The sequence below is a fragment of the Topomyia yanbarensis genome, unplaced genomic scaffold (assembly GCF_030247195.1).
Source record: "Topomyia yanbarensis strain Yona2022 unplaced genomic scaffold, ASM3024719v1 HiC_scaffold_369, whole genome shotgun sequence".
Taxonomy (NCBI): Eukaryota; Metazoa; Arthropoda; class Insecta; order Diptera; family Culicidae; genus Topomyia; species Topomyia yanbarensis.
The window spans coordinates 7,557-29,300 of NW_026683568.1; the positions used below are offsets into that span (position 1 = coordinate 7,557).

Genomic DNA, 21,744 nt, shown 5'->3' on the forward strand with positions numbered 1-21,744 from the left:
GTTGAAGGGCCGATTGTACCCCGCACATAATCGCAAAGATTTCTGCTTGTAATACAGTACAGTATCTACCTAGTGAGTGAGATTGTTCCAATCTCATTTCACGACAGTATACACCAGCACCAGCACGTCCCTCCATCAGATAACCGTCAGTGTAACAGACCACTTGCGTTTGTTGTTGTCAACAAATCCTCTCGAGAGGGAATCTTCACATGGAATGTCCTGTAAGGAAAACTACATGCCAGTGCAATATCGCTGGGAGCAAGAATATCTTCACTACTCTACGCTGATGATCTAATTTTTTTTTTCGTTCAATTGCCTCAGGACTCCGGAAGACGAAATAAATAAATAAATTTAAAAATGGCGTCAAAATGTAACTTCCAAAAATATTTGCTGTATTTGTAGTATTTGCTGCGAGCTTTTCCAATTAACGTTGTTTTTACACTGATTTTCAACTTAACGTGGTTTTTTTAACATGGTACGTATGAGTCAGTTGTTGTAAAGCTACATGACGACATGATACGAAATTGAGCTGTCAAAAATCACTCCAAAGTGGTACGTATGTTAAGGTGATTCACCAATTGAGATAATTGAGATAGTAGCTGCTGTAAATAACTGTACAGGAATTTGTGTTGAGGCCACATCTCATCAGAATCCGACACTAATCTAGCGACAGGACTAAGCTAGCGCCGGATTGATGCTAGCTCAAAAAAAAAAGTGGAGGCACAATTTGTATTCCTGAGCATACCTCTAGTCTAGCCTGATGTCCCACAAGAATATAAAATCATTTTAACACTCCCACCACCATGCCTCAAAAAAAGTCGGTACGGTATTTTCAAATCGCTATATCTCAGCAGTCGCTTGAGCAATTTGGACAATTTTAGTATCGCTGGATTTTTTGGACTAGTTTGAACTTAAATTTGACCACAATTGATCTTTCTACGACAAAAAAAAGTCGGAGCAAGTACCACAAAAAATTGGAAATTTCCAATATTTGTGAAGAACTTAATATCTAGCGCGATGACCTACGCATATTATTATGTTAAATTCTTTGAATTGATGTAGGCAACCAAACTATAAACAATGTTCCAAAAACTTGTCTATTTCGTAAATGAAACTATTTTAGCATCATAAAATGCGATATTCATAGTAAAATTTTCAAGTTACAATGGAAAATAAAGAAATAATTCTGTAAAATACGTGATTTTATGAAGATATAGTAGTTCATTGAATTAAAACCTATGAACAATGTTCTCGAAACTTGTCTTCTTAATACATGAGAATATTTTAGCATCATAAAATGCGATATCCATTGTGAAAATTTCGAGTTACAATGGAAAATAAAGAAATGTTCTGTAAAATACGTGATTTTGTGAAGATATTGTAGTTCATTGAATTAAAAACTATAAACAATGTTTTAAAAACTTGTCTATTTCGTAAAAGCAAATATTTTAGCATCATAAAATGCGATATTCATTGTAAAATTTCAAGTTACAATGGAAAATAAAGAAATTTTCTGTAAAATACGTGATTTTATGAAGATATTGTAGTTCATTGAATTAAAACCTAAGAACAATGTTTTCTTGTCTTCTTAATACATGAGAATATTTTAGCATCATAAAATGCGATATCCATTGTGAAAATTTCGAGTTACAATGGAAAATAAAGAAATGTTCTGTAAAATACGTGATTTTGTGAAGATATTGTAGTTCATTGAATTAAAAACTATAAACAATGTTTCAAAAACTTGTCTATTTCGTAAATGAAAATATTTTAGCATCATAAAATGCGATATTCATTGTAAAAATTTCAAGTTACAATGGAAAATAAAGAAATGTTCTGTAAAATACGTGATTTTGTGAAGATATTGTAGTTCATTGAATTAAAAACTATAAACAATGTTCTTGAAACTTGTCTACTGAATACATGAGAATATTTTAGCATTATAAAATGCGATATTCATTGTGAAAATTTCAAGTTACAATGGAAAATAAAGAAATGTTCTGTAAAATATGTGATTTTGTGAAGATATTTTAGTTCGTTGAATTAAAAACTATAAACAATGTTTTAAAAACTTGTCTATTTCGTAAAAGCAAATATTTTAGCATCATAAAATGCGATATTCATTGTAAAATTTCAAGTTACAATGGAAAATAAAGAAATTTTCTGTAAAATACGTGATTTTATGAAGATATTGTAGTTCATTGAATTAAAACCTATGAACAATGCTCTCGAAACTTGTCTGCTTTATACATGAGACTATTTTGGCATTATAAAATGAGCTATTCATTGTGAAAATTTAAAGTTACAATGGAAAATAAAGAAATGTTCTGTAAAATACGTGATTTTGCGAAGATATTGTAGTTCATTGAATTTAAAACTATAAACAATGTTCTTGAAACTTGTCTATTTCGTAAATGCGAATATTTTAGCATCATAAAATAGGATAAATATTATGAAAATTTCAAGTTACAATGGAAAATGAAGAAGTGTTCCGTAATATACGTGAGTTTGTGAAGATATTGTAGTTCATTGAATTTAAAACTAAAAACAATGTTTTGGAAACTTGCCTGTTTCGTAAATAAGAATATTTGAGCATCATAAACTGCGATATTCATTGTGAAAATTTCAAGTTATAATCGAAAATAAAGAAATGTTCTGTAAAATACGTGATTTTGTGAAGATATTGTTGTTCATCGAATTTAAAACTATAAACAATGTTCCAAAAACTTGTCTATTTCGTAAATGCAAATATTTTAGCATCATAAAATGCGATATTCATAATGGAAAATAAAGAAATGTTCCGTAAAATACGTGATTTTGTGAAGATATTGTAGTTCAGTGATTTTGACATTTGATCTACGTAATTTCCCCGCTAGATACCAAGGCCCGGGTTTTTATTATCGTCTGATGTCTAATTTTTAGTTCATTACCCATCGTACTTCGTTGGGTGACAGAGCTAATGAAGACTGTCGATTTCTGGTCCCTTGCCCAGTGAAGGTATGACGGGAGCGAACCCGCCCGTTCGAATTAAACTAATAATTCAATTTTTGGTCTTTTGACTAGCGGGTATCTAGCGGGAAAATTAAATAGATCAAATGTGTTGGGGTGATCAGCTGCCGTTGTGTGTTGATTCTCGCTTTGCAGGCAGGGTACGATCACCGTCGCCTGTGGGATAACCATATGTTCTTTCTGGGATGTCACCATACCCAGGGATAGCATAAGCCGGAGTCTCAAAGGTTGCGAGTTCGAATCTCGCCTCTGGGGGGATTTTTTCACATGATTGCTTAGCTTCACTTCATTCATTTCCGATCGTTTTTCCCTGTTGGATATCACTAGTCCCATTTTAAGCTGATGAGAACTAATGAAATCGAAGCATTTGGTTTGGCTTAGCAGACCAATGCAAAATTCACAATGCTGTATTTCTTAATTTTGGTAGAAACTATTTTTTCCTCCTATACCTATAGCTAAATTAGCTATGAAATTTGCGTTTCGATTTCGTCTCATCAGAATCCGATACTAACTTAGTGACAGGACTAAGTTAGCGCCGGATTGTGGCTCTGTTTTTTTGGACGTAGCGTCAATCCGGCGATAGCTTAGTCCTGTCACTGAGTTAGTGTCGGATTCTGATGAGACGAAGTCGAAATGCAAATTCAATAACTAATTTAGTTATAGGTTTTGTGCTCCCCACGCTAAAAGATCATTTCAATCAATTCTTTCTTTAATGGAGAAAAAATATTTTTTACTTTAATTGTGGAACTGTACAGGACTCATCTGTTGAATTATTTGTGAACAAAATTATGAGTTGATCCCAGCTAGCCAAATGACGCCAACAGTAGTAGTGTTATCGCTTTATCTCTATCTCGAATTCCGTTGAAGTCTGTGGAACTTCGGATTTTCCAAATGCAATAACAACAAGAAGAAGAAAAGCGTGTCGTCGCCGGGTCGTTGTTGCGAGATAGAGAGAGAGAGAGGGAGAATGTGAGCGACTGCCGCCGAGAGGTCAGGTGGGTGCCAAACAGAAATCATGAATGAATCACATGCCGTGCGCACTTCATCCAGCCGTTCAATTTGACAGCGGCCTGTTCGTTCGTGCATACAAAGTTGGTTTTTATTGCATTTTCTATGGTGAAAAATAGCTGTTATTATTAGCGCCTGCTTATCAACTTTGGAGCATCCATAAATAACAACTGCGCTGCCGCGCCGAAATGGAATAACGCCACCAGAACCGATAAAGCAGCATATTCGCTGTTGCTGTATGTGTGGGGTGTTTTTTTTTTCTCTATATCTCTCTCTCCCTCTCTCGCTATTCCCAACGCCTTTGCTCGCTATCTCCGATTTCCGTTTGTCGTTCGTCGTTGGTCTGCGGTTTGTTGTTTTTTTATTCCCTTCGTTTGCTTGATTATCACCACGCTTGCTTTGTTTGGTGTGTTCTGGTGGCGTCGCAAAACACACGGTGCAGAATGCAATCCGCGTAGGTATGCAGCTTACGTTAATATAAAGCTCAAGCGTGAGTGGTGAGAGGCGTGTGGGGTGGAACGTTTTACTTACCATAAGCAACAGCGAGGACGACGATATGAGTGGAAAATAACATTTCACCCTGTCACACCACCCCGAACGTCGTGACAGGCGTGTTTAGGAGAAAGAGGCGCCACCGAGTCATAAAACTGTAACTGATAGCGGAATTTGTTGAGCAAATTTACTCCACCACGCTTCCAGGAAGAGTGATTTATGGTGTATCTACAATGGCCAATGACGAGGATGGAAATTGAATCCTATAGCTGCGCTAGAACTAGTACAGGATTTTACCGCAAAAATATACCATTTTTATGATTCATGTTGTATTTCGGCCCGACCATTCCCTTTACGTTCTATTCATTCGGAATAATGGCCATGGGTTGGAATTATGTATTTTTATGTAAATCAGGCAAATCAAACGAAAAACAACTAACCCATCTTTTTTCCTTTCATTCTTTTGCAGAAATCTGTGGCAGCGTGGACGTCCGCAACTCGCCCACCAATCTGGACCGGCTGAAGGATTGCGTCGTGGTCGAGGGTTTCGTGCACATCCTCCTGATCGACAAGTACACGGAGGCAAGCTTCGAGAACTATTCCTTCCCGCTGCTGACGGAAATCACCGAGTATCTGCTTCTGTTTCGGGTCAACGGGCTGAAAACGCTGCGCAAGCTGTTCCCCAATCTGGCCGTGATCCGGGGCAGTTCGCTGGTCAGTGACTACGCCATCGTGATCTACGAGCTGATGCACATCGAGGTAGGTTTTGAGCGTGTACTTTTAATTTTAGGCATATCGAAACGGTGCTATTTTCACACCTGCTGAATAATGCAGCAATAGCAGACAGACTGCGGAAGTCGTCAAACACAGTCTTGACTGGCGGTGCGCTGCTGTTGACACGCTAGGAAGCTAGGCTACTGGGCGTGATTAAATTTACAGATTTGTTGAGTTGAAGCATTTTCCTCTATCCGTGTCGGAACAAATGATCTGGTAGCCGATGGGCGGGGATGGTGAGACATGCTCCACTAAATTCGAACTAATTGGAAAATAAAAGAGCTGTTGAATAATTGAATAGAACAATAAACGCTGCGCCGCAAGTCCGAAGCTAATGTTTCATGAATGGATTCTAAGGTTCGGATGGTGAAGTCATCTCTTTGGCGTCGCACGGTGCGACAGGACGCTATTTTTGAAGAAAAAAACTTCTAGCGCCTTGGTTATGTATTGCAGAGCTTAATTAATTATTGAATTTGTGTTTCGATTTTGTCTCATCAGAATCCGACACTAGCTTAGCGACAGGAGTATGCTAGCTCCCAAAAAAATGGAGACACAATTTGTGCTCCTAAGCAAACCCCTAGTCAAGCGTGATGTCTCGCAAGAAAAGAATGTTATGTTAAGCTGATGAGAAATAATAGAATCGAAACATTTGGTTTGGCTTAGCAAACCAGTGCAAGATGCACTATACTATATTTCTCCTTAATGGAGGACAGTTTTGGAAAATGCTATGTTTTTCCCCTTAATGAGACAATTGTTTAAAACCAGTTTTGTGCGTGACGACCACAAAACATAAAACTTATGGAATTTGCGTTTCGACTTCGTCTCATCAGCATCCGGCACTAACATAGTGACAGGACTAAGCTAGCGCTGGATTGACGCTAGCTCCAATAAATCAAAACGGCGACACAATTTGTGTTCCTGAGCAAATCTGGAACTGTCAATAGAATACGTTGGATCCCCATGTTAAGGAGGGACCGTAGAATTATTGCATATATGCTGAAAAAAGCATGCGACCTCTGACGCTAAAAAAGATACAGTTTAGAATTGGAATGTAATACAAAAGCTTTGCTTTTACTAATCGTTTTTTAGGAACAAATGATTAAAAATAATGTATTTTTCCTTCAAACTTAATTTTGGTTTGCTGAAATGTTGATTAAAAAGCTAATTATTTCTTTCCTTCTTTTTTTCATGAGCTATTCTTTATCGGCAATTGTACCAATTGGCAGCTCTCAACCTTTTTTGTACCGCGGACTCCTCCAAAGACGCTCTGAAAATAATATTTTGTGCGCGAAAAAAAACGTATGAAATCTCAATAACGGTTCTTTGTTGTAGTGTTCCTTTTTGCTCGTAGGTAGGTTTTTTGTTAGAGGTTTCAAGAGGCGTTTTCTGCACTCGTTCAATTTCAGAAATGGCATCAAGCTGCCTACTAATGGTCAACAAATAAACGTTTTTACCAATCGAAAGTAAAAATATTGAAAAGATTCTTTGCTAGGTGAGATCTGTTTGGAATTGCTTCCAAACATGAACATTGAGGCGATCCGAAACTATAAATATAGGCGGTACAACCTATTTCGAAACCAGAACGCCACACTTGACCGCCCAGAAAAAAAAACTAATTGAAAACTCCATCGGCTCACCCCTGAGTAGATTCCTAGCCCCACCAATAGTCTCTGCTACAAATATGAACCAAATCGAACAAGTCTAGCTACCGGACCAAACTGTTAGAAGTGTGTATGGAATTTTTTTTCCATAATTTACTTAGAGAAAGCGAACTAATTTGCAGTTCCACCACTAGGTGGCTCTTTGTGCATCAGTTTTTCACTGTACGTGAAAAAAAGAAAGATAATTTAATTGTCTACAGCTTTGTCGAAGATTTCAAATCAGTCCAACTTCTTTAGGGCAAGTTATTAAACTTTTTTTGAAGTGACGTCGGAGTCAATTTTGCAAGGTGTCAAACAGCACTTAGTGATGAATCAGTAGTCAATTCCCACGAACTTCTATTTTTTTTTCGCAAAATAGTAGTTGGATTAAGTATGGAAGAATTTAGCACATGATACAAGTCTTCTTTTGTCTACAAAATTTTAGTTCCATATTTCACCGTATAGAGGGCCCCAATACTAACCTTTAAAGGAGGCGCGATAGAATATGGACATGTTTACAAGACTTACTGGGAACCTCTTGTTCTACAACTTCGCAAAATACATCTAATTTCTATCTCTCTCCGTTGAAGAGTTAGCGCTAGCGCCATCTATGCGATGAAATGTTGCATTAGAATTTTATACTTAAAAGATCACTCATATCATATACTCAAATCCTTACAAAAAACTATCCGGTCATTATTTCGAAAAAATAAAATTCGTGGAAAACGTGTACCGCAAGGAGATTTTATTCTCAGGTGATTCGATGCTCAAAAATGCCGATCAGCCATGTTGGTTTTAGAAACGACAGCTAACAACATTGTTTACTAGTTTTCTCCATATGTTTGCTTGGATTTCAGTTGGTAAACAAAGTTGTTCGCTGTCATTTTTCTTCCCCGCAGCCTGTTGAACGCTTACCTCACTCCTCACCTACTTACTGCCAAAGACGAATCACCTTAGAACTCTAAGCACCTTGGTCTACCGATTAACCACCGAGTGTTGTTTGGCCCCTTGTAAAACTGACTCCGAAATCGTTTCATTAAGGCCATCGTCTAAAATGGGTGCGCGCGGGTGGTTTTGTGGAAATACTGATGGAAAATTTGAAGAAAATCTTAAAACCAAAAACATAGCGATCTGCCGTATAAATTTGGCTATCATTTGGTGAAAAAATATTTGGAAAATTCTAAAGATTTTCCGAGAGTTATGCCCTGGAGTGAAGAAAAAATCATTTTCCCGGTTTTCTTTAGCAATTATCTAAAAAATCAAAGCGGTGACATATACTTTTTCATATATAAAAGTTCATTATGTACTATAAGGAGTACATTCCGCTACATTTTTGAGAAAAATTTCCACATTTTCCACGAAAATTTTCCATTTTAGCTATAATATAGGTAATACGTTTTCTCGCGATCTGAAAGTTCCGAATAAAATAAAAATTGTATCAAAACGTAGGGTATAATTTTTACAGATGGAAAATATGTTGTTTTGGGGAAATTGTTTACGATTTTCTCATGAAAACTCAAGATTTCCAATCAGTTTCAAAAATCCATTCGATTCTGGGCGTGGAGCTGAAATTGAAAACTAGAAGTTTTCCATTCAAGCTCTTGGATACAAGATTTTGTCTCATTGGTTGCAGCGCTTCAGGCTCTATAAATATTGGGCATGAAATGTTATGTCATGCATGTGGAATTTTTGAAAGTTTTTTTTTATTATTCATTTATACATAATTACATATCACGTTTCCGTAGTATATTCATCAGAAACTGCACTTTGGTAGATTTCCGTATATAAAATTCCGTAATAGAACTTCGAAAGTAAATTTTGTATTTGTAAATATGAGTTTTCTGGACTATCAAACATTTTTGCGAGACAATAACAATGTTCATTTTTGTCTTTTGGTAAAATATAATTGCCAATAGAAACAAGACGTGTTTTGACAAAAAAAAACTTGTACAGCTACACTTTTTCACAATTTTCGTATTTCCCATATAACAAGTTCATGTGAACCGTGACGGCGAGGACATATATTATTGGTATAATTTGACTAAGCTCAGTATGAATCTAGTTCATACTGAGCTTAGTCAAATTATACCATTTGAATGAGTATTCGGATGATAGAGTTTCCATTGATTCATAAAAAATATACCACTAAATAATTGAACTGTATATGTTTGCATGTAGGAATGGCGCCTCATATATATGCATATATACATTATGTGCATCGTTCTTTTATGTGCTTATAAATTGAGGCCATTATGATGTAAATGAGAATCCAAATCTATCAACAATAATTGGAACTCTAAATCTAGCTTCCGGTTGCCATAAACAGGTCATATCTGATTACGTCAACATTTCTTAGAGCTTGCATAGTCGTCAGAGGAGGCCAATATGACCAAGATATCACTAATGTCGAGCTACGAAAGAATAACTTTGATACTACCCAAGTAACAAATTAAGTTTTATAGCACACTACAAGTTCAATCGCTCTTAGACTTCAAGAGTGTCATAAAACCTCCATTGTTACTAGGGTAGTCACTTGTATCAATAGATCGTCTCCAAATAACCGAGTCAATGGATGATCGTCGAAAGCTCTTCGGGACAGGAAGACTCCTTGAATATTCTCCAAGCTTGGTTGGGGGCACCGTCCAAGGTCATAACGTCCGGGACATTATGATGCACATTCAATTTCGGATCTTTTCTCGCAGTCGATTTGGATATTATGACGCATAAGAACTGCGTCATAATGTCCCTGGTCATATCGTCCCAAAATAATGTGTGTCATAACGTTCGGAACATTGTGACGTACGAGGGTGCGTCGTAAAATCCGAAAATAGATGTACGTCATAAAGTCCGCAATCATTCTAGTATCACAACGTCCTAAATCCGTACTGCGTCATAAAATCTAAGATTATATGACTCACATGATATTGGGATGTTATGACGCAGAAACACTGCATCGAAAAGTCGAATATTCTATGACGCACTGATTGTTTCGGACATTATGACGTCCAAATATATTGAAAAGTACATCAAATTACTTTGATTTACAGGTCTAGATCACTGGTGGCCTATAAATGATTCTTTGGATATATTGCCCACTATCGATAATTAAAGTTAAAGTCACATCGGTTCTTCGGTGCTGAATAGACCAATTTGCACTATCCTTTTATTATGTTTCTTCTTTTTCAAAATTTTAGCACTCGAATATTCATTTGTGTTCTTGAATGTAGTTGTCATGTACAATAAAAATGTAATATCTCGACAAACATATGATTTGGTCTCAAAAGCCAACTGTCTAAATACACTTTTATGAACAATTCAGGACGAACCGTTAAGCGCCCTGTACAGCCGTTGATAGCAAACAAAAGAGAACAGTTTTCTTTTCCGTTAACTGCTATGCACCGTGCTTGGGTAATAACGGTTTCTTGAGAATTTTTCCTCAAAGCTAATTTTGACATTTTGCTTTGGAGCCCTAATCATATGTTTGTCGAGATATATGCATTTGAAAATTTATAATGAATGTAACCAACCATAAAATCCTAGTGTTCATGATTGAGAAGGTACTAGGTGGATTAAAACAGCTTTTTAGTTTCGCGGAAAGACTGACCATAAAGTTTGGTGGACAGTGTTCTCCGTGGCAGATAGTAAAGATCGAGGCATCAAAAACGATGTTGATTTCAAGGTAGAAATTGATTGAGTACAGTATGAGTTTGTCGGAGAGTTCTAATATCATGGATAACACTAGTGCAGTGGTTCGGAGATGACTGAATCGATTTACACAAACATAGTTTCAACTGAAAGGTATAACGCTCCTATAAGCCGCTATTGAATTTTTAGTTGACCCAACTTCCGGTTCCGAAGTTACGGGTTGAAAAGTGCGGTCACACAGCAAATTTCCATATAAACTGGTACCTCCATGATGTCTAAATGATGTAATATATATGAAAATTTATGCAAAATAACTTGGATTTGTGGTCCTAGATCATAAATAATCAATCAAAGTAGCTTTGACTAGAGTTGGCACTATTTTTCAAAGAAAATCTGGCAGTTCAACTAAAAATATCTGGCAAAATTTGGCACTTGACAGCGACCTCAAAGTCATCGAAATTTGGCATACATTTTGGTTTTCATCAATCGATTTTTGTAAAATTTTGGACATTATTACTCAAATTTCCAAAATGTGTAAAGCTTAAAAATCTGGCAGAATGAGAGATTTTTCTTTTTGTCAGGAAGCTGCCAAAACATCTGGCTATGCCAGATAACTCTGGCATAATTGCATCCCTGGCTTTGACCACATTGACCACCCATTATGGTTCATGAGGTCCCCAGGGAACTCATCATGTTCCTAAGCTAGTGTCACATCCATTTCCCAGCGAATTCTTGACCAATTTTTACAAACTTGATTTCAAATGAAAGATACAATAATGTCATTGATTGCTATTGAATTTCATTCGGTTCCGATTTTTCGGAGTTACAGGTTGGTTAGTAAGGTCACACTGGAATTTCCCATATAAACCGTTACAATCGTAATACCTAAGAGGTTAAAACTATTGAAATGGTCACCAAACTACTTCGATTCGCAGGTCTAGATCACGGAATGCCAATCAATGAGTCAGTGGCGTAGCCAGAAATTTGGATTGGGGGGGGATGATAAAGAACGGATTTTTTTTTGGAAAATGCTAAAATTTAATAAGAGTTTCATAAATTATTGAAAATTCAGAAACGTCTAACAGATGTCGTTCGAGGCTGTAAATAAGGAGAATCAACAGTTTTCAAACCTTTATTGATCATTTTCATGCATAATATGTCAATAATGTCAAAGAATCTTTTAAAGTGGGATATGTGTTCGAAAAAATTTTCAACGTTCAAGATCACTTAATTAGAAAATCCTTAACTTTGAAGTCTTGACACGTGCGAGAAATTTTCTAACATAAAATAGCGTATACTTTGATATAAATATTTTAGTGATTAATTCGCATAGAGGTAATTACGGAGAAGTAACTTAAAAAATAGAGACTTGGCACTTTCAGTAAAGTTATTGATAATGTCATTTTAAACAATTTTGTTGAAAATATAAAGGATACATGAATGCAGTATATCGGGATATGAAACAACATGCTATATTTCTACTTAGTGGAGTAAAATTTAGGGAAAAATTTTTTTTTTCTGAACTCAGAAGCCTTTGTTTAAAACCATCATTGCTGGTTGAGGAGACAAAACCTATAACTAAATTAGTTATGAAATTTGCGTTTCGACAGACTTCTCATCTAAATTCGGCACTAACTTAGTGACAGGACTAAGCTAGCGCCGAATCTATGCTATCTCCAAAAAACGGAAACACTCTTTGTGTTTCTGGGCAAACCCCTAGTCCTTTTAATATTTGGGATTTTTTTTAAAAACTAGTTCACTTAAATATATCTTTTTTGTAAGCTTCAGAGACTCATACCTTGAATGCAATGTGAATTTTATTGTTTAAAGATCGCAGACGAATGTTTTCAAATACAGTAATATCAGAATAAGTTATTGTAAAGGTTTTCTACCAATACATTTCGATACTCTTAATGTATTTGATATTCATGTCTTCAACAAAATTGTTTGAAATAGCATTTTTGAAAACTTTGCTGGAGACATTAAATCTCGACCTAAATTTACTTGAAGAGCATATTCTCTTTAACTACTTCTAGGAGGATTAATCGCCAAAATTATTTTATTATCAAATGGGCAGTTTTCTGTTTTGAAGTTATTCAATGTAACTTAATATTGAAATTTGACAGTTTCGAATGAAAGTGATCGTGACCGTTAAAAATTTATCGAGAATATTTATTTTACTTTTCTTCATTATTCAAGCTCACATCTTGACAACGAGTCCAAGTACCTAATTCACAAAATTTTGGTACGCCATTCAATTAAGCACTCAAATATACACCAGTAAAAAACCAATCCTGCTTAGAGGCTATTCATATAATTGATAATACAATAAAAATCAAATGCTCTTAGAAACCTAGCCTAATCTGGTAGAGACAAACTGTAAACGTCAGCATCTTCCAACTATTTTCCGAAATGTTATTCTAGTTATAAACCATATTAAATTTTTGTCTGAACTCTACACAATCTTAAAAAAACCTGTTTTAATCCACCTAGCGGTGCAATTGTGTCTTTCTCATTTCTCTAAACTATGGCACGGAGGCTTTTTATGTTCAACATAATTGTGGAAATGTCCATTACATTCTTAGTACACTTTGCACTTATACACAATGGCATGCCAGCCACGAACTTGATGAGCTACGTGTCGACGGTGAAACACTTGAAACAAAAAAATATCATACTCCATTAGCCTAATCAGCATTAGATCAATGTTATCTGCTTGCTAACTCATTTTGTCATGCGGGGATGGGTATGTGAGGAGGGCGAAAGTTCCATGAACGAACGACTCCCCAGCTTAAATTGGTATGCTTTGTAATATAGTGGTGGTTTAAAGATGATGGGGTTGAAAGGGAGGGGTATGAGATGGTGGTCTGAGGGGTGATTTAAGGAGATTTTTAAAGGAGGGGAGTGAACAGTAGAGGGGGGTGTAACCCCTCTCCGTAAACTATCAACTACGCCTCTGTTAAAATCCAGAAACCTTATGCGAGTCGAAAAAAAATTTAGGTTGACGTTTTTCAGAGTGATTGCATAACCTTTCTATATGAGAAAGGCAAAAAGGTGCAAAATCCAAAAAAGTGAATCTTCGTCAAATTTTTTTCGTGTTTGCATCAAATCTCGACGTTTTATGCACCTTGAATACATTTAGCATCAAAAATAAAAATTCTATTTTTAATTTTTCCTATAGTTTTTATGAGAAATTTCTGTGTGGCCGCACTCTGAAACCCGTAATTCCGGAACCAGAATTCCGATCGATCCAAAATTCAATAGCAGCTGATGGGAAGGTTGCACCTTTCATTTGTGACTAAGTTTGGGCAAATCGGTCCAGCCATCTCTGAAAAAAATGAGTGACATTATTTGACACATACGCACATACATACACACACACATACACACACATACACACACATACACACACATACACACATACACACACACATACACACACATACAGACTTTTTCCGATCTCGACGAACTGAGTCGAATGGGATATGACACTCGGCCCTCCAGGCCGGGATTAGGTTGACGTTTTTCAGAGTGATTGCATAACCTTTCTATATGAGAAAGGCAAAAAGGTGCGAAATCGGCGCCCCAAAAAGTCAATTTTGATAAAAAAAAATTTTTCGAGATAACATAAAATCTCGACGTTTCATGCATTTTAAAGATGTTTGGCATCAAAAATACGAATTCGATTTCTGAAATTTCATGGGGTCCCCCCTTTGAAAAAAAAATTAGAGTTCCGACTTATATGGGAATTTCATATGTGACCGGACGATTTAGTCTATATTTCCGGACCCATATAAGCGATCCGTACGAAATTTTATAAACATCTGTGGGATGTTATAGCTATCATTTGGGACTAAGTTTGTGAAAATCGGCCAAACCATTTCCGGGAAACTGATGTGAGTTTGTAAATTTTGAAAGATGGCCGCTTTTCCCGGGTACTTCCGGAACCATCTATGGTGGTCAATGTAGTCAACGAAAGTTTGGTTGATCGTCGGTGACCTAGAACAGAAAATTAAAGTTGTTTGAGAGACATTTTAGCGAAATTTTTACCTTTTTTGCTTTCATCGGAGTATCGGTTTGAATCACAATTTGCTATGTGATCGCACGCCACAGCCTGTAATTCCGGAACCGGAAATCGGATCGAGATGAAATTGAATAGCCATTTACGGGGACGCAATACCTTTCATTTGAGACCAAGGTTAACCGAATCGGTCTAGCCATCTCCGAGAAACCGATGTGACTGTTATTCTGAATTTAGATACTTCCGCCGGGGCTTCCGGAACCGATGATGGTGGCCAATGTGGCCAAATAGACTTTGAATGGATGTTAGTGACCTAATACTATAAATCGAAGCAGTTGTGGTCATATTTTGGAAAAATTTTCACCTTTATACATTCATTGCAGAATTTCTTAAAATCGACATTTTCTGCGTGTTCGTACTCATCACTCTGTAATTCCGGAACCGGAAGTCGGATCCATTAGAAATTCAATAGCAGCCTATGGAAACGTTGCATCTTTCATTTGAGACTAAGTTTGTCAAAATCGGTTCAGCCATCTCTGAGAAAAACGAGTGACATTTTTGGTCACATACACACACACATACGCACATACACACATACATACATACACACATACATACACACACACAGACATTTGCCGAACTCGACGAACTGAATCGAATGGTATATGTCACTCGGCCCTCCGGGCCTCCGTTAAAAAGTCGGTTTTCAGAGCAATTGCAATACCTTTCTATTGAGAAAGGCAAAACACATTTTCAGCAAATTTTGAAATGTATGCAAATTTTCGGCGAGCAAGTTTATATGTTTCATAGACAATCAACTTATTCAAACTTAGTTTTCCATTCGAAATTTTTTCTCTAATCCATATTTTGCAGCATCTTTTAAAAATGAGCTCTTGATAATTCAGGCTGTTATTTTATTTTACATTGAAGTAAATTGATAACTATGGAATTTCATCTAAGAGATAAATTACATGATCCTCTTCCCACAATTTTCCAAAAGTCCTCATGATGCTTAAAACACGGTTGTCAATATAGTGATCAGGGAATATTCTTCCAAAAATGTTTTGTAGAACATTTATTTAAATTAATCAGCATCAACAATTTTTTTTTTTCAATCCAATTAATTTTGGTTTGTGGGGAGGGGGGGTCAACCCCCTAAACCCCCCCCCCCCTCCCTGGCTACGCCACTGCTTTAAGTATATTGTCCACTATCGACAATTCCGGAAGTCCCGGACTTCGGGCATATTCCACAATTAAAGTCGCACCACTTTTTCGGTGATGATTGATCCGATTTTCTCAAACCAAGCCCCAAATGGCTCGCCCAACGATTCGTAAAGTGGAGCAATTGTTGAAGGTGAACATGAAGCTCAACATAGCAGAAGTAAATAATATGCAATTCCATCATTTACGACAAGCCGTATAGATTACATTTAAAAAATTTAGCCAAGCAGAATCATTCGCTTCGCAGAACAACTTGAAACACGTCGTCGAATGTAATGACATTTTACACAGCATCCCAACGTATGTTGATAATGGCAGTATTGAACGCAGAGCCGCTATCAAACAATTCATGTCAAAATTCGGAGAGGAGGACAGTGTTAAGGAAGATACTTGGAGGAATTTCTTCCCAGGACTTCGCAACAGCGTTCGTGTAGTGTGAACGTGGCCAACAAAACCTATTCCCTCCTATTTGACCATCTCATGCAGATCACCTCAAGGCATTGCATATTCTCAACTAACACCAGTCACGTACCCAGGGCAGATTCCTACGTGCCAATATTGCATCAGCCGCTACACCACGGAAAACCTTGCGCAGAGGCTGCTAAGGAAATTCCCCCTGCTACGACCAAAGCCGGCATATAGTCGTCGTATGTTAAACCACAACCAGTTGGTAAACCAACGACTGCGGACCAGGCAGTAACAACCACCACCTCAACAATGATCGGGCCCAGTACCGCTAAACCAACTGAATATCAATATCGAAGTAACAACGATTACATCAAATGTCTCCAAACCAACAACCAACAACCACAGTGGCGGATCCAGGGGGAGGGTCTTGGGGGTCCGGACCCCCCCCCCCCCGAAAATTTTTAAGTTCTTGAGAAATTTTAAAATAGTTTCTATTTTAAATTCATTCCAAGTTCAAAATCATTCCAAACTAGATTCGATTACCAAACCCGATTTTAATTAAATGAGGGTATTTCATATTACGTATTGCACAATGAACATTTCAAAGTTGAAATTTTGGACCCCCTCTGAAATTTTTTTCTGGATCCGCTCCTGAACAACCAACACCACTGATAAAGCATCAAACACCGATGAAGGATTTACAACAGCGACCCGGAAGTACAAGAAACAAACAAGAACATCCGACCGTGAGCATCATGAATGCAGTACCGATGACGACATAGACGCGAACGAAAACGCGAAAGCAGACGGACCGAATGATCCCTAATGTGCGGCATACAACGCACCTAATGTCTCACCACCTAGGAAGAGGATCTCACCACGCAGCAGCAAGCTGCGTCAACAAGACCCTACGGACAGTTGAATGTTTATTTTAATTTCTACATATTGTAAAAATCTTTAAAAACCCACGGCCCAGTTATGCTAACGCATTGAGCGGTGTCAAATGAACAAAAAAAAGAAGATAACGTAGAAATCCTGCTGATTAAGTTAATCAAATCTTATACTTTTATATTTAAAGTCAGTCAGTGTCGACTTTTGAGGTAGTCGTGGGATACGTGCTAAGCGTAATAATAATGTAATAGACATTGCCACAATTATATTGAACATAACCAGCTAATGAATGAATAGTTTGGATAAATGATAAAGGCATAATCGCACCACTAGGTGGATTAAACCAGTTTTTATATATCGGTTCAGTGTGTCAAGAATTGAGCTGCTTACTGAAAGTGCTCAGGAGTAGGTATCTGGTGGTTTGTTAGATTGGTGCAAAACTTTCCAGCATAACTGGTTCCAGGCATGCGAGAACTACACGACTCTACATAATTGTCGACTGAGGGTATTGTCGACGAATATTGCCGAAAGCGCAACGCTGTGTTCATTCCATAGTTTGTCCGACGAAACTGCAACCGCTGCAAATTCCTGTTCCTCGGTGTTCTGGGGAGCACATTAATTGAATTTTCCTGCAAAACGGCGGAGCAGTCGATTCTGTTCTGTAGAACGTCTGCCACGAAGAACGCTTTCAAAAGAACTCGTCGGGTTTTCAGGGTTTCCAGATCGATGAGTAAACACCGGCTTCCGTAGCCAGGTAGCTGATACGGATAAAGTCACGGTAACCTGCGCAATGCAAATCGAATAAACCGCCGTTGAATGGATTCGATTAAAGTAGATAGAACTCCACACTGTAGAGCTGTAGTATAGCGACTTTAGGCAATATACGTCGGTGAAGTCTCTAGCTATACGTATGATGAGGCCCAGCGTTTGTGATGCTTTACCGACGATGAACGAGACGTGTTGCTTGAAAGTGAGTTGGTTATCCAGTATGGCTCCAAGATCTTTAACGTGAGTGACACGATCGATTTGAACATCCCCCAATGCATATTGGAAACGAATCGGTTGCTTTTTCCTTGTGAAGGAAATCACCGAGCACTTTCTCGGGTTGACGATCATTCGATTCAAATCGCACTAAGCTACGAAACTGTCCAGTTGATTTTGCAGGAAATGGGCATCAGCAATCGAACGAATCTGCATATACATTTTCAGATCGTCCGCAAATGACATAATTTACATCGTTGAAAAACAGTACAACAATTATCGGACCAAGGTGACTCCCCTGTGGGATACCGGAGGTAGCATTGAAACTATCTGATTGAAAATCGCCTATAGTGACACTCATCGACCGGTCGGTAAAATAGCTGTTGAACCACCTAAGGAGTGAGCCGTGTAGTCCTAGTCTCTGCAGCTTTGCAACAGTTATATCGTAATTAAAGGGCGAACACGAAATTATTGCGACACCGAAAATGTCATGCCAATCAAACCAAAATTTTAGGGTAGTTTTATACATATATTTACTTCAAAAATCAAAAGAAAAATTAATCGATGGAGCCTTGAGTGTAAAATTGTAAGCATTTTCGCTTGATGCCCTCGTCAAAGTCTGTACAGTGTCATTCGGTACCAGTTTATCAGTTCTTTTCCATTTTCTTAACATGTCCTTCTCGTCTTTGACTGTCTTCTTGCTCTTCCGAAGTTCCCGCTTCATCATTGCCCAGTACTGCTCCACCGGGCGCAGCTCCGGACAGTTTGGCGGATTCATGTCCTTTGGAACAAAATGGACAGAATTGGCCTCATTCCACTTCAGGACACTTTTAGAATAGTGGCATGATGCCAATTCTGGCCAAAATAGCGGAGCTTCGTCGTGCTGCTACAAGAACGGCAAAAGGCGCTTCTCGAGACACTCAGATTTGTAGTTCTCGCCATTGACTGTGCCCTTTGTCACGAAAGGCTCACTCCTCAGTCCGCAAGAGCAGATGGCCTGCCAAATGAGATATTGCTAGAACCGGTGAAAAACCCCGGAATTTTAATTTAATAATTTCAAATACTTTATGAAGTTTTGGGTTTCGATCACTGAATCATGCAATTATATACAGGAAACATATGCGCATATTTCCATAAGGGAAAACCCCCTTGGATAAGGACAGTTGGAAAAGGTGACGGAGTGGAGACAGCAAGTAGTCGATATGATGCTTCAAAATAAGGGGCGGTATTCCATCTGGTCCTGGTTTGTGAGTTGACTTCAGTTGGCGGGCTGCTCTCGTAATCATCGTATCATCCACGTCCTTTTGGCCAAAAGTCTGTATTTGCAAAGGGACGTTTCTGGCGGTGGTGAAAACATGCTCGGGAGTTAATACTTCTGCTTTAAAAACACTATGGCAAATCTTAATGGAAAAGAGACGACATTTTTCATTGCTATCGGTAGCCATTTAACCATTTAGAGTCATCGACGACGGAAGGCCAGACTCTTTGCGTTGCTCGTTGATATAACTCCAAAAATCGACTGGATGTGAGCATCGATCAACGTATTGTCCCGAATGCGATCCGGAGGAAAATAAACTGCACACAGGAAAACGGTTCGATCGCCAATCTCAATAGCAACCCAGATTTGTTCAACACATTTACATGCATCGTCCTCGACAACTCTAGCTTTCAGTTGTTTGTCCACAGCGACAGCGATGAGGAAGCCTTGCTAGAAACGACATATGAAAGTTTAACAATATGAGGAGAAAGAAGCACCTCGGTGCCGATCACGAATAACGACTTGGGGCGGGAATCTGTTGGCGTTTGGTACAGGAACGGTTGCCAGGTGGAGTTGCTAGTGAACATACAAACGGCTAGACTGGCATCAAATGGAGGAAGCAGATTATATGATACCCATGATCGCATATTTTTTTTTTTTTATTCATTTCGTTTATTTGATAGGCACAAATGCGTTAGCTTGGCGGTGCCAAATGCTTTTGTTTTTACATTTTGGATATCTTAAAACTAGGAGGTTACAATGTTGAAATATTTTTTTTTACAAAGGAAAAGAAAGTTTACAGCTATCTTAAGACTAGAAATAAGATTCAATATACAAAAGAGGGCCAAAAGATTTTTTTATGAAAAAATTTAAAACAAGGGATTCACTTTGATATACAAGAGAGGGAGTAATAGTATTTTACGAAATATTTTACGGTTATCTTAAAACTAACAATATAGTTTAGTACACAAAAGGAGGAACAAATATTTATGAGAAACTTCACAGAAATCTTAAAACTAGGGATTCAATTCTATTTACAAGATGGAGGACAAGAGTTTCAATAAAGAGTAAAAATTATAGCTATCTTAAAACTAGGAATACAGAATACTAATTTGAATTTTTTAACTAAAACTTATGCTTGGTCAAGATATTCAAAGGGTGGCTTATTTCCGCATCAGTGTAGCAGCAGTTGTATCAAGGACAGGGGAGAGACAGGGAAAGAAGAGCAAAACTTGCAACTTTCGCTCGAACGGCGGGGGGGGAGGGAGATCAGCGTATCAAATTTGCGCCTCAGTCTAGTAAGTCGTCGAGTACCGGATTGGCGGATGGTATTCTTCGGACCCGTATGATCGCATATTTGTTCCATTTTCTATGCATTTCTTATATTTATGGGACTGACTTGCGATCATAGGCAGTACAATGCACGGTGTTTGACACTGATAAAAAACGGCAAACTACAGTAGTCTGAACAAGTAGCGCGAATGGCAGAAGAAAGATCAGCTAAAGTTAGTCTCAGCAGAGAACCTGGAAGAGGTCGTCGATTTCGGGGCAAACCCCGCATTCGTTGGCTGAGTGCTATAGAGGACGACGCGAGTGCGGCGAGCGTTTAAGGAGGCTGCAGCATGGCGACCGAAAATTGAGTAACCTGAAAATCTAGAATTCATTCGGTAATGATTCCGAGCACCCATATTGTTCGAGCACGATGATGATATGTTTACGTATTTATGTACTTATGCATTTATGTATTTATGTATTTATATATTTATGTATTTATGTATCTATGTATCTATGTATCTATGTATTTATGTATTTATGTATTTATGTATTTATGTATTTATGTATTTATGTATTTATATATTTATGTATTTATGTATTTATGTATTTATGTATTTATGTATTTATGTATTTATGTATTTATGTATTTATGTATTTATGTATTTATGTATTTATGTATTTATGTATTTATGTATTTATGTATTTATGTATTTATGTATTTATGTATTTACGTATTTATGTATTTATGTATTTATGTATTTTTGTATTTATGTATTAATGTATTTATGTATTTATGCATTTATGTATTTATGTGTTTATGTATTTATGTATTTATGTATTTATGTATTTATGTATTTATGTATTTATGTATTTATGTATTTATGTATTTATGTATTTATGTATTTATGTATTTATGTATTTATGCATTTATGTATTTATGTATTTATATATTTATGTATTTATGTATCTATGTATCTATGTATCTATGTATCTATGTATTTATGTATTTATGTATTTATGTATTTATGTATTTATATATTTATGTATTTATGTATTTATGTATTTATGTATTTATGTATTTATGTATTTATGTATTTATGTATTTATGTATTTATGTATTT

The 21,744-nt window shown here is 37.1% G+C and overlaps 1 protein-coding gene across 1 annotated transcript; it reads left to right on the forward strand.

Annotated features, from left to right (window-relative positions):
• Positions 1-4,978: 4,978 nt before the first annotated feature.
• Positions 4,979-5,268, forward strand: LOC131695332 (insulin-like receptor; the record flags this gene model as incomplete). Its single annotated transcript, XM_058983795.1, has 1 exon — positions 4,979-5,268. A coding segment is annotated over one exon (290 nt), but the record flags the coding sequence as incomplete, so codon positions are not given.
• Positions 5,269-21,744: the final 16,476 nt, after the last annotated feature.